Source organism: Schistosoma mansoni, chromosome 2 (genome assembly GCF_000237925.1).
Source record: "Schistosoma mansoni strain Puerto Rico chromosome 2, complete genome".
NCBI lineage: Eukaryota > Metazoa > Platyhelminthes > Trematoda > Strigeidida > Schistosomatidae > Schistosoma > Schistosoma mansoni.
This window is the reverse complement of record NC_031496.1, coordinates 16651316-16666538: the sequence shown is the minus strand read 5'-3', so window position 1 is coordinate 16666538 and position 15223 is coordinate 16651316. Positions and strand designations below refer to the sequence as shown.

General features: G+C 37.0%; 1 protein-coding gene across 1 annotated transcript; it reads right to left on the bottom strand.

Moving 5' to 3' along the window:
* Window positions 1-4307: 4307 nt before the first annotated feature.
* Smp_166940 (excision repair helicase ercc-6-related) lies at window positions 4308-13964 on the bottom strand (the record flags this gene model as incomplete). The annotated part of the gene is made up of 7 exons (XM_018795877.1): window positions 4308-4618; window positions 6500-8017; window positions 10554-11592; window positions 11668-11912; window positions 13045-13464; window positions 13505-13708; window positions 13746-13964. The coding sequence occupies 7 exons, from the start codon at window positions 13962-13964 to the stop codon at window positions 4364-4366; spliced, it is 3900 nt and encodes a 1299-aa protein (XP_018650145.1). The 3' UTR covers window positions 4308-4363.
* Between the last annotated feature and the right edge of the window lie 1259 nt (window positions 13965-15223).

Sequence of the window (15223 nt, the reverse complement as noted above, 5' to 3'; positions counted from 1 at the left end):
AATATAATATTTTGGTGTATTTATCAAAACATTCGTGTGAAATAAGATACAGAAATTCAGTTCATTAGATAGACCGATATCTGATGACACGATAGGATTGATACATTTAGATACATCAAATGAATAAAAACTTTCTACACTTATAAGAGACAGATTAGAAACATTTCCATCGATACAAAGGCTGTTCTTTTTTAAATAATAGACTGTCTGAGTGTACACAGTAGGTACAGAGTAGTTAACGAGTGGCTAAATCACTAATCCCTTAAGTTCATGTTCTTACTACCGAGTTCAGTTAGATCAGTCAAGTAAAAAATTCACAATACCCTTTGAAAGCAAATGTAACCTCAAAGTCAGACGCAGACTACTAAGTTAAGCCAATCGACATAGCTTTCCAAACTCTACTCATACATACTCTACGCAGTTACCAAACGCAATAAGTGTCATGCGGCAGCTAACAAATTTTACGAGAAAGAGGACACAACCCATATCTGCCATAAATCTGCGACAAATTAGTAGATCAACGAGCGAGTTCAATACAGCCTACAGATCTAAGGCATCTCGTAAACCAAACGTAGATTGATGCAAACCCAATTTGACAAATCTTAATGTTTTAACTGCATTTAAACCAAGTGTCAGCTGTTTTCACACTTCAAATCTTTGGATTATATTTACGCAACCACATTGAGGACATTCGGAATTTACTGGGTTCTTCCATAACTATTCATCAATTCAAACATTTCTCTCTGAAAGGCATTTTATTGATTTAATCACATATATATTGGTACAAAGGGCAACGGATACACATGCGCCACACAAAATAATGAGAATAGGAGGAGAAGGAAGATGTGTATATATAAAAGGAAAAAAGAGAGAAGAGTAATGATGGGAGGAACTGAAATGTACAACCAGAAGAGCTCTCTCAGTTAAGAAAGTTATAGCCACTCTTTATGAAGAAAGTGAGAGAAGGTTACAGCAGGATCGCCACTGGCTTCTACTCTGAGCCATGTCTGACAACGTCTCTAGCCACTGTGTTGCACCATCTCTCGGACCCCAGCCAGGGAGTCGTGAAGGACCAACAGAAGCCAGCCCTTTGCAGCTTTCTTTCATACCACGACACCATGTCATACACTAACCACCTCTCCGCTTTTTCCAACCAGTCCCAGAGTCGGCAAATAATGCACGACGTGGAAGTCTCTGGGACGACATTCGTAGAACATGTCCAAGCCATCGAAGTCGGTTTTCACGATGGTGACACCAATTGAATTATCGTCTCGGCGCCCGAACACACGATGCCGAGCCTCTGCATTACTAACATGGTGTTGCCACTGGATGTCAGCAATCCTTCGGAGACAACGATGATCGAACACAGAGAGTCGTCTAACATCCTCAACTCGGAGAGGCCAGGTTTCATAAGCATAGAGCAAAACTGCTCTCACCGACGCGTTGTAGATCCGACCTTTTACAGCCAGACTAACATCACGAAGGCGCCAAAGATGGCCCAGATTGGCATAAGCCGCTGTGGCTTCATTATACATGCATCAATCTCATCATTCACGCCACCACCAGCACTTATATAGCTACCTAGATACACGAACTTCTCAACTACTTCAATCTGCTCACCATCTAGGGTGAGTACAGGATGAGAATCCTGCCAGTCTTGTAGGAGTACTTTGCATTTCGAGGATGCAAAGCACATGCCGTACCTGCGGACACTGATTGCCAACTGATTAAGTGCTGATTGCATGCCTTGGGCATTATCGCACAGTAAGACAATATCATCCGCATACTCAAGGTCGAGAAGTCGTTCTCCAGGCAACATATCCACACCGCCATTACTTACATCCACCAGAGCTGTTTCCAGGATGTCGTCGATGGCAAAGTTGAAGAGGAATGGTGAGATTTGGCAACCCTGCCTAACCCCACTGCTCGAATGGAACAAGGGAGAAAGGTGGTTGTATGCCCTCACTCTGCCTGAGGTGTTCGTATACAGGGCCTTTAAGATGTTAATAAACTTCTCAGGCATACCCTTCTTCAATAGACAATCCCAGAGGACAGTCCTGTCCAACGAATCGAAGGCAGCCCTGATATCAAGAAACACTACGATTGTTGGCCTGCGATAAGTATGACGGTGTTCTAACATTTGGCGGAGGGTGAAGATGTGATCAATGCATCCTCGACCAGAACGAAAACCAGCCTGCTCCTCGCGAGTCAATCGTTCTCGGCTTTTAAACAACCTACGAAGAATGATAGAAGCCAATAGTTTGGACGCAATCGGAAGTAGACTTATCCCCCGATAGTTGTTACAGGAACAACGTGAACCCTTTTTAAAGATAGGGACGACTATCGACTCATTCCATGATGTTGGAACACTTTCTTGCTCCCAAACCTTTGTAAACAACATACTCAATTCCTTAGTCAGAAAGTCACCACCATCTTTAAAAAGAGCTGGAGGTAAGTCATCTGGGCCCGGTGATTTGTAGCGCTTCAGGAGTTGAAGTTCCTTGCGGACTTCCGCCTCGTTTGGTGGATCAGTCGTCACCGGCCATGGGGGGCAGGACAAACTGGTTGATATTGCCGGAGCAGCAGGCCAGTTGAACTGCCCTTCGAAAAATTCCGCCCATCGTCCAAGACGTCGAGAGATGTTAGTGATTGGCATCCCGTCATCCTCGTAGATTGTTTCACTCACACCAGGCTTCTTGCTGCCAGTGGCTCGGATGAGTTGGAAGAGCTTCTGGCAGTTACCAGATGCAGCTGCTGCTTCCACCTCATTAGCACGCTCCGACCACCAGGCTTCTCGGTCCTTACGCAAGCTTTGCCCGATTTCATTACGTAACAGCCTTCGTTTGTGGTCATACTCACGGTCACCCGGAGTAGACCGACGGGCTTCCATCAGTTGTAAGGAGCCAGAAGAAACCCAGTGCTTATAAGAGGGACGTTTCGCGAAGCCGCAAGCGGCTTTACTCGCTCTTCTCATGGCGTCGTGAAGTTGCAGCCAATGCTCATCTATACTTTTCGGTGGGATGGCAGTTAGCCTAGAAGCTAGCTCCGCTCGATGCAGTCCCATGGTAGCCGGTGACCAATAATTGATTCATACGCCATTTGTTCTTTCAGGATACTGGAGCCCATGTGCACCATTGGTTTGGAATAAGGGTTTTCCAACTTCCCTAGGTGGATCCTTCATGTCCACCAACCCGGTTAAAGCGCCGGACATTCGCTTTTCGTCCTATCACTTTCGTAAACAACACCCCCGCCACGAGGGGCAAGTTCATCTCGTTTTCTTAAAGTCATTTTACCTCATATTCTTATCTACATTGGTCAGGTAATTTTTGTATTATCATGTTATATACTCATTTTTCTCTTCGTTCACGTCCAATAATACACGTACGCAGATATCTTTAATGTGAATATACCATTTGTTATGTAAAACAATCTTTATAGCATTCTGAATCACTTATTACAGCAATGGTTTTATGCGCCATTCTGATTGATCATTATTATTCACTCCTGTGGCTATTATTATTTATATACGATAATTTTGATGTATAATCTGCTCGTATATTGTCAGTTTATTTGGCGGTCTAGCAACACAAATGTGCATGTGAGTCATCAGTCTAAGCAATCGAGCAAACCTCTTCCCCTCTGGAAGTAACTTGGTCCAAGATATCCCCAAAATTCATTAGCACTAGCGAGCATTAGTCAAAAAATACATAATAATTAGATAGATTGACCAAAGTGGTGAGCCCTTTGGTTAAAAAATGCTACAAGATCCAGTGGGAGAGAATGTCTTTTTATTTCCATTTTGTGTGTACTTTTATTCTCTTGCTGAGGTAGTTTAAAGACTATTTAGCAGTCCGTTAAAAAGTATAGATGAACATTTGCATGATGCCACAAAAATAGTGATTGATGTCACTAACGAGTAAAATTTACAAAATGATTACTTCTGCACCTTTATATTGACTAATTTCGCTTAAACCAGTAATATCTACAATGCCGAATTTCACCAATACTTAGAATGGCAGGAAATATGGTGTTAGCATTTTCTTAAAATTGGCCCATAGTTTACTAATATTCTGTTTGTAGCTACTCAATTGACAAAAATATACTTTCAAATACATTGAGGATTGAGTGAATTGTTTGTAATAATAAAATAATATATTCGTAATATCCCAGTAAGTAGAAAATTGAATTGTTTCTAAAACAGCAACTTACACGATGCCATTAAACGATAGAAATTCTATTTTCTACTTATTAGGATATTATTTTATCATTACTCTTTATTAACATAAAAGAAAGAAAACGTAACGATTAAACTGAACTGATGCACTATTTACATATTTTAAAATCAATTTTTAAAAAAACATCTTCAGAAACTAGATTCAATAATATCGGTATCGTCAATATGCGTTTTTTCAACAGACTGATGACTTATGTAAGAGTCCACGGCAACTTCAGAATCACTTAGAGATTTAGTGAAAGCATTTTCTTCCGAAACTGAATTAAGTTCTTGGTGATTGGGAGATTTATGGATTTCAATTGAATCTGACATGGGTTCACCTTCCTCAGTTTCATTTATATTGTTTGAATCAGTAACATTTAAAATACCAGATTTTGCAAGTACCTAAACGATCAGAAAGATATAACATTACAATCAATTTTTTTTCAATAAGCAGAAAATCTATAGCTGCACATAAAATTTACACACACAAAAATCAGATATATTTCTCTTGCTACTTATATCTACAATTTCATGGATATTTTCTGGGAAAAATTCTAAGGAATATTTCATATCAAACAGCATATTATAAATAATCAAAACTGGAGAAAGAATATTCAGTGAATAAACACTATACTGGATTAAATCATGATGAAAATTTAACATAAATTCCAGTTCTGTGTGAATACTTTGGAGGTAGAATGAGTGTTTGAAAAGGAATAACACTATTACATACAACTTAGTATTTCAATTGATAAACTTCTAGGCGTATCCTTCTCACTAACTACAAGCGATAATTATTATTGACACATTGTTACATTCGGTTTTTGATCAGGTCAGAAGCAGAAATTATACATACCAAACAAATAAAACCAAAAAATAGTAACTATTTGATAAAAATACAGGTTAGTCTACTAACTAACCACCTAATACGAACAGCAAATTTGCTGTATAACGCTTATGCAGTCGTAGAACGCTTACTGTTTTACTATCTATGTAGATCTTGAACTGAAAATAATTTCTGATTTCAGTATCAACAGTTGGTTAGAAAAGCCATCTAGTTTGAAAAACAAGATGTCGACAAAACTAGTATTGCTCTCTAGTGGGTGAACAATTGTGGTTGAAACAGAACTACACAAGATTGCAATGTAGCGCTTGCTAGATACTAAATTTAAATCTATTCTAACCAAGGCCAGTTTAGAAAACTATCAAAAATGATATTTTGCAGAGAACCATAGAAATGTATGGATGAAGCTTAGAAGTACAAGAATGAACCTTACAAACAGAGAACTTCGTAATCAAAACCCAATAGCAACAACCACGATGATACTTTGGCGGTATCTGACAACAGACTCAAAACGTGTTCTGGAAAGAGTAAAGCTTCCAGAACACCTAAACGATTACTACACGTAAGATACTACATAACATTTTGTTTCGTCTCGATTTTTCTTTGTATTATGTAAAAAAAAACTAATTTTAACATGCTTATATATATATATATATATATATATATATCAATAAGCAGATTTTTTGTTTGCTAATATGCTCGCTTATGTGCGTATATACTTATACAGCCCAGGTTATTTCCTTAGAGGGTCAATCCTTGAGCCTTTGAGCCAGGAGTCAAATTCACAAGGCAGTGGAGCAACGTTAGGAGATCCGGTCCCTAGGTGGCCTGTGACCAACAATAAGTTTATATACCATTTTTTACTCAGGATCCTAGAGCCCATAAGCAACATCGGTTTGGAATCAAGGTTTTCCAGCTTCACTAGGTGAATCCTCTGTACCCACCAACCCGGACGTTCGCATTTTGTCCTTTGAATTTCGTAAACAATACTCCTGCAGCGAGAAGCCAATGAATGGGACTTCCCTGGCAATGTCTACTTACGCATTTCGAGAGGGAGAGCGGTCTTTCCCCAGCCTCGGGCGTATCGGGGCATTTGGAAAAACCAGAGTTACCTATTCGGTCACACTGAGTGCAGAAGTTTATAGACGACTTCTCCTTGGTAAGATAACCTTCCATAAGGTACAGTTCGACTTAATATCATATAAAGTTAGTTCGAGTATTTGAAATTACGTGTCTATTGTAACATTTTTCCGCTTTTTATAATGTTTAAGAGGGACAACGAAATGTTATGGTCGTTTCGCTTATAAAAGAGATTCCCTGCATTTATTTGTGTCCGAAGTTGAAGAACAGTACCCACTACTATGCATATTCGTAGATTCAACACAACTACTATGTAAACGAATATACAGAAAATTAAGTAAAAACTCAAAACTACCAACCTGCTGAATTGACTTCATATTTACTGTGTTAGCTAAATCATCTTCGTTGATGTCCATACTAATATCCATATGTATATAATTCTGAGCAGGATCAAAATCTGTTGGTGATTTGACGTCACCGAGATCTTCGTTTAATTCCTGTCCACACTGTTCAAAGTGTTCCTTAGGAGGAATTTTCGTTGACTTCCTTGAAGATAATGGAGTAGAACGATAAAAATTTGAATTGAATGGTGCAAATGATGATCTCGAATTCAACGAAGTTCGAAAATGATGAAGTGGAGTTTTTAAAATATTTGATTCTTTGTCGCTTTTCTCATTATCATGAGATCTTGATGGAGTTTTCTGAGTTATACTTATTTCTCGCAAACTTTGTGCAATTGAATCCTCTATAGTTATGCATTCTATATCAGCAACTGGTGCACTAGAAGGTGTATCGATGCACTCATTATCCGATAGATTATCACTAGGAGAATTCCTGATTTCCAGAGATTCATTGTCATATTTCTGCCGTACTTCTACAACTTCAGTAACATCTTGTAACTGACGTCCCAGCTTTGGCGAGAGAGGTCTATTTACCCTGTCAGTATTTACAGGACTACTTCGATCAACTGATTGGTGCTCAGCAGTAGTGAATGCTAATGGTACACTTGAATTGGGACTTATATTGTTACCAAGATGTTTAATATTAGATGAAGTGTGAATGATGTTAGTGTGTGGATTGTTAAATGATGTTACTGGTCTATTGAACATTGGTCTATGAGTGTCAGACCTGGAAGGCTTGAACAATTGATTTAATGGTACATGATTAGTAAAACGACTGTCATGATTGTGGTGGCTGGAAGGTGGTAATTTGTTTTGTAAAGTAAGATTTGCCAAATGTGTTGGTAATGATTTTACAGTACTTTCTGCTTGTATCATTGTTACTGCTGGCATTTCTTTACCAATTACTCTTCCTTCAGCAGCGCATTCTTCAGCTATGGCGCGTTCAGCTGCAACACAACGATTCATAACGTATAATTTCTCATGATCTGTATCAATAGCTCCATCATTAATAGATTCTTTACTAAACATTAAATCATGAAACGATAAACCGTATACAACATGCTTTAGTGCATCACTACTGAGGAATTTTAAATGTGGGCTAATTGAACTATCAGACCACCTATCTGAACCATCGTGTAACATATCTAGCTGCCGTTTAGTTTCAGAAATACGTGTGTCTCCCAGACTAAATAATTCAACCAGTTCTTGACGACTGAAATACCGGTAAGGATCTAAGTCCGTTTTGTTTTGGCCTGTCGACGTTGTCTGGCGAATTACGGAATCTTTGAATATTTGACGACGATAAATCTTTTCTTCAACAGTTGCACAAGTAATCAATCGGTATACAACTACATCTAATTTTTGACCTATCCTGTACGCACGATCAACAGCTTGTGAGTCTACAGCTGGATTCCAACTTGGGTCGAGAATGATAACACGATTAGCTGATGTAATTGTCAGTCCAACACCACCAACCTACAACAAAAAATCATGAAATCTGAACCGAGTCTGGATTATTTTAAGATATATTACACGTTTATATTAATGAACTTAGTCATATTTATTAAGTGAAAGCTAACGCTTTCACAAAGTTATAAAAAAGCGTAAGTGAAGCAAAACTAAAACTCGAGTTACAGCGGGGAAATGTTTTCAGAAATTAGCTACGAAGTACTAATTTCTTAATGCTATTATATAAAAATGGCTTAGTCCAGTAGGGTATCAAAACTGCGTTGCACAAAAAGAGACGACAACTACCAAAAAAATAGATGGAAAATGGTACAGTTAATCAATGAAATAAAACAGTGTAACTTATTAATTAAACTATTACAGTCCGAGTAAGAATGTAGCAAAGATAATTTTCAATTATTTAAAAAAATCATCTTACCACTTATCGAAAATGCAACTGAAATAATGGAGAATAATTACTTCTGATAGTTAGACTTTAATTTTTTTTGGTGAGCGAGTGATGTACAAAACTTACATTCTCCAGCTGTCCATTTATTAAAGGATATTTGATCATGTTTACTTTGGGTTTAATATGTTGTATGTAAGAATGCTATATCACAAAATAAAAGTTGTAATAAAATAAATTTGTTTACGACAAAATAATTATAGCTTTTACAACTTTTGAATTTGTATTTGTGGGTAGGGAGTCATTTTCTGTATCGTAGTAGTCATAAATTTTCGAAGACTATAATGATGCATGAAAATTACAACTTGAAATAAGTGATTTTCCTACACAAAAATCTGAATCATTTTTATTTGAAGGCCCAATTGATAAGCTGGTGGAGCGGTGTACAAATTCAATGCGTAACGTAGGTTCATATACCGGTCCTCTCCTTAGAATCTTGGAGCCCACATCACTATGAATTTGAAATAAGCTTTTCTCAGACCCTTAGATAGATCCATGAGATACAGTTTATGATCGGTAATTATAACAAGATTAAAAATTATTTATTGTCCTCTCAAATTTGATATTTGATTGAGTGTTACACTACTACAGTATTGGATTTGTCACTAGACTTTATACAGTGAAGTGGACACACTAACACCTTTTAGTTGCAAGTCAGTCATAATCAACGTAAAGCTTAGGAAAAATATGAGTTATCTTAAGTTGACACATTACATCACGACGAGATGAAGTTAACAAGATGAATAACATAGAAGCTAGGATAATTTCAGTGGCAATGATATTGACAAGTATAAAACATTGGGAGTATGGTTTGGTCCAAAGAGGATTAAAGTACGATACAGGTGACGCCTCAAAACTAGAATTCTTCGCCGCACTAAATTATCCACTCAAAACTGCCGGAATAAGTGAAGAAACTCAACAGGAAATAAGACAAAACATAGTAATGCTAACTTGACAGTAGAAAGACAACATCCAACTGACTTCACAAGAACAAACAGCTTTAAAGAAACTCAAAACTAGAGAAGATATTGTCATAGTTCCAGAGGACAAAGGATGAACTACAGTGATTATGGACAAGAAGAATATATCAGGCAAGTCGAGGAACTACTTGAGGATAAAAGCGTATATAGGTCAATGGACACAAATCCAATCGAAAGGTTAGACAACTAAATTTCAAGGACTTCAAACAAGCTTGTAAAGCAGAACAAATATCAAAGCAAGATCAATGGAGAATGAAATCCGATGGACTAGTACTCCCTCAATCCTACGGTAGGTCGAAAATACACAAACCAAACATCCCACTACGTCCAATCGTAGCACTCCCCGGGACCCCAACATACAATTTGTCAAGAGAAATTTCTCGAATATTGAAAAATTTAGCAGAATATAGTTTGAGAAGACAGAATGGGAAGGAATATATGAACATATACAGGAACCGAATATCTAGCGGAATATTTAAAATGAATCCGTCTCTCCCACTGTGGCCAAATCTAAACCATATAACCCAACGTCTCCAGTCATGGTTTGCGGTTGTTGCACAGAGGCCTTAGTTACAAGACAGTTAAAAGGATAAATAAAGTAAATCCAGAGCACAAAAACTTCTACAGGACCCAGGTTAAGTGAATTATATTCCGTAAAACAAATAAGACAGAAAAAATATGTCAGACTTGCTGACTTTCTGAAAAAGTGGAGTATCAAGCGATAGTAGTCTATAATGCACTGGATGACGAATGTACTGGAAAGGCAAATATCTTTCGTTTAGTGATGATTTGAGTATGAAAAACGTCGGAAACATATTTGACCAACTAAATATGCCCCGCATTGAGTATAAATGAGAAACGTTTGTAAGATTAGCGATATTATCTGGCTAAAAATTGAAACATGTGTAGTAGACTCGAATTCTATCATACAATGGGTGGGCCACTGCCTCAAAATGATCATAATTATCAAAATTTCAGAAATAAACTCAAATAATACCAGCCAAAAATTCTTACCATAAAGTCATTGGTGAGTGGAAAGATCTAAAAAAAAGGCTTAGTGATAGTGCATAGTATATACGAATAAATGCTTTAGAAGTGAAAAACATCCGTTCACACTTACTTGAGTAGTTAACAGCATAACTGTATAAGATTTATCATTTTGAAATTTATTAATTATACTTAGACGATCGCATACTTTTGCAGTACGACCATCTAATCGTAAAATACGATGTTGTGTAGGATAGTGAATATTATCATCACCAAATGTATGATTATTAACAGGACATTTTATATCCAGAATGACTTTTTCAGCCATATCAAGAAATTTTATACTTTGTGAAAATATCAACGTACGCGGCGAATCTCGTTGTGGATTCGATTGTAATTCAAGTAAAAACTGTTTCATCAAACAATGCAGAAACAAGAATTTCCCAGATTCTTTAATCAGTTGTTCTGATGGTGGAAAATGTATTTTATGTGAAACAATTTCATTAATATGAAAATTATCTCCTTTGCTATTGCCATCGTCATAATTTAAATTAAGATTTAAACATTGTTCAGTAGACAAAAGACGTGGATGATCACAGAGCTTTTTTAAAATTACCAATTCCATTAATGGTGAACGTTTTGTACGTTGCATTAATAATTCTTTTACATTATCAAGTTGTAAAAAATCACGATATGTGGATTCTTGTATGGAGCTTAAGTAAACCCATAATACAATTTCTGTTTTACGTGGCATTTTATCTTTCATCGGTACAACCGCATTCATATTATACTGTTTAGATAAAACTTCAGACTTTGTACGTCTTAAGAAATATGGATCTATTATACGTCGTAAACTTTCAGCCATTAATTGACCGTGTACTTTTTCAGCACGAGTAGCATCCCTCTCGCGTCCACGAGTTATTGGTTTATCATATTCAATAGAAAAAGTTTTTTGTGTACCTAGGAGTCGACCACGATGAGTCACATTGTAAAGAGACCACAATTCTTTGAGATTATTTTGTACAGCAGTACCAGTTAGGAGAATACAATGATCTGCATAAATTGCTTGAGCTGCTTTAGTCGTCTTAGCAGATGAATTTTTGACTTTGTGTCCTTCGTCCAATATTAAATAAGTCCAATGAAATTCTTTACCCATTCTAGCAAGAATATCACTGGCATCATTGTCAGTGGATTTTTGTTTTTTGTATGACCTTAAAAATTCAGGATTTGCATTTAAATCAGTCGACAAATCTCTTATGCTGGAAACAAGTGTTCCGTATGTCGTAAGTAGAATACCACCATGTCGTTGGACTGATACCAAACTTTTAAGACGATCCGCTCGACTGTTATCATGAAAAACAATAACACGAAGTCCTGGTGCCCATCTTTTTAGTTCAGCTTCCCAAGTAACCAAAACACTGACTGGCATCACAATCAACACTGTGCAAGAAAATTTACTAGATACGAATAGGCCAGAAAGAAAAGCAATAACCTACAAATTAATAAAGAAAGAATAGTTACTACTAACACAGCCTAAAGTAAATAAATAATCAAAAATAAATAATTGTGAACATCATATTCGCACTTAAATGTGAAAAAGTGATTAGAAAATAATTTTGCTATTACCATTTATGTTATGAGTATACGTTGTTTAGCACGCCATGGAGAATGAATGTGTCTGTAGAAACACAAAATGTCTCGTTTAAAAACATTGAGTCTCTGTAGATTAATACTACCTACTTAATATTTATCAGTTCACCTTAGCAAGTTCAAAGAGAAACAATCTGCATAAGACCTATAATCAGAAATTTTCACGAACCATACATGGAGACCGCGTAATCTAGTGTTTAGAATGCATCCAGTTGGTAGTGCATATATAAGACCAGTCAGAGTTCACAAACTCCTATATAGTTTACTTAAAATGTTTAATACCAGTGAATTAAGGCACAGTTATTACATCCTTAAAATATTTTTAGAAACCAGAAATTTAACCTGAGTCACAACGTAGTTATGTAGAGTGATATTCCAACTTATTCCTTATACGCTAAGAGTCAAACACTCAGACTGCGGATGGCAAATAAATACTTCAAGTTACCTGTGATAACGTAAAGACATTTTCTCTACACAGATATGCTCTGAAGAATTGACCAATTTATTGCTTAGTAGACATCAAATGTTTCCGAAAAGCAGAAAGTTCAACAAATGGCAAACTTATACACCTGGTTATTTTGTACGCACGATATTATGTAAGTACTAAGCAAGTCTTATATATCTATTCTGAAACGTTTTTAGTTACTAACTCAATAAACTTGATAAAATCACTAGTTTAAAAGTAGTGGTCAGTACTCCCAAGTAATTTGAGGATCTTTAGGCAAGAGATTAAGCTTTGATATCTGGGGTGAGGATGGGATTACTTCTGGGAAAAGACAGAATCAGGCAAAAAAAGAACAGTTTTTCACCTAACACTAACTAGCGCTAGGAACTCAAAACTATTTTTCTGAGAAAGATATAAGTTGCCATCAACTTGGAAAACTAAAACGTATAAAATTAAATAGCATTATACATGAGACGTTTGCTGAGTCCATTTCTAAAGTCATAAGATTTAAATTCCCAAATACACTTACCTGAACTGTTTTACCTAGTCCCATATCATCAGCTAATATGCCGCCAGAATTTCTCTGATGCAAACTCCAAAGCCATTTAACACCGTACTTTTGATAATCATACAATTTATCATATAATAACTTGGGAACACTGAATCCATCAGCTATTTCGACCAAATCATCAGTGAGTTTAGGAGGCTGCTTTTCATCATCATGGTCAACTGCCGTATCATTATTAGTGTGCAACTCATGATCATAGTGATCAACGGGAATTCCGTTTTCATTCAAATAATTTTCGATCCTTTCAATTTTCCGCTTTACTTTATCACATTGCTTAAGGTTGTAGGCTTTTTTAAGAAGACGAAGGCATTCAACATAGTCTCCAGATTGATATAACAATTTTGCTTTATCAATTAGAGCGAACTGAATACCATCATAAAGCTATTTTGTCCATGAAAATTTATCAAAAACGAGTACATACCTTTTCTTTCCCCGAAGTTTCTTTCGTGTTTGAAGTACGACTAGTATAGGTTGCAGGATATGCTGGTTTAATTTGCCCAATATTTGATTCAATCTCAGCTGATGGAACACATAGATACGCTTCCTTCAGAAGATTAGTGCTGTCAGTTATGTTGCCAGGAGATACATACTTCTCAGACTCACAAACAGAGTACTTAGCAGCTTCCTGATTGCATAAGCAGTGAAAACAAGAAGAATCTTACTTTTAAAGGATTGTCAGATTGTTTGGGAGCTATTGGGATGTTCTCCTTGGTATCTTGGCATATTAAATTTTGAAGACGAACAATTTTTCGCATAAGACTAGAGGAAGGATTTATTGCGTAGGCATCCTGACAAAGCTTGAGTGACTCATGAAAATTCCCTTCCTCACATTTTAGACGCGCTTGGGTGACAAGTGATGAAAATTCATTCTCTTGACTCATCAGGGCGTAATTATTTTATTTACCACGAGATAATCTAGAAATCAAAACGGAATATTCAGTAGTATGAAAAAATTAAACTGTAACGTAGAAAAACTTTGAGAAGTGGAATTTGTCAGAAAAACACCAACTCGACTAAGAGCTCTCTACGATTACTGACACTCTTAAACTTAGACAAAGAAGGAGAGTAAGCGATCCCAACCCCCGTAAAAGGAACCTCACTAAAAAGCGTTAGCCAGAAACAGTCGCTTAGACCACATAAATTCTGCAGTGACTTGAAGAGTCTTCATGTAGAAGAGTTATGACCTCTGACGATGAAAGCTAACATTCTTCGAAAGTCAGATGACTGACGTCCCTCCTAAAAACCAGAACAACAATTAACATAGGTAAGTGAAAAGTTCAGATACCGGGAAGACCTTTCAAATAGCGGGGAAAATGAGATATATCCTGACCCTTATTGGGATAAGCAAAGCCCATTGGACACAATCTGGATGGAAAAGACTAACTTTGGGAGAGGTGATGTTGTATTCTGATTATTAAGAAGAGAACACGCTGCAAGCATAAGAATTTTAACATACACTGTTCAAAGAAACATGAAGTGTTCACAGGATGGAAAACTCACAGCTGCTAGATCACCAAAGTATCCTTCAAAACAAAGAAGAAAGTGGTACGTACCTGCCAATAATAGCGGTGAGATCAAGAAATATCAATTTCATGAGACAGTCCCCAGGAAAACCTGACGGTCCTGATGAGAGACTTAAACGCCAAGGTCTGGATGGACAACACCGAGTATGAAGGCGTCATGTTGTGACATAGACAGGGAGAAAGGGACGAGGATAGTGAGATGTGTCGCAGATCTACGTGCTTTTACCATGAGTATAGGCTGCACCATTCTCCCTCATAAATGCATACATTAGGCTGTAAGGGTTTCATCGAATCACACTACAGAAAAACACATTGGTTATGTATAGATCAATAAGAAATTCAGAAGGTTTATGGGACATAAAAACAAAGAGAAGTGCCGATGAGGCTTCAGATTACGACCTGGTGGTGGCCAAGCTGAAAGTGAAGCTAAAGAAGCCTTTAATAGTTAGACAAGCAGCACTGCAAAGGCTTAATACGGCATTCCTTTGGTGTGCTAAAAAGCATAATGAGTTTAAGATAGATCCCACTAACAAGTCCCAAGCCTTATAAGATCTACTAAAAAAGAGGGAATCACTATAGAAAGAAACTGGAAAGGGATGAAAGAAGCAACAACTTCA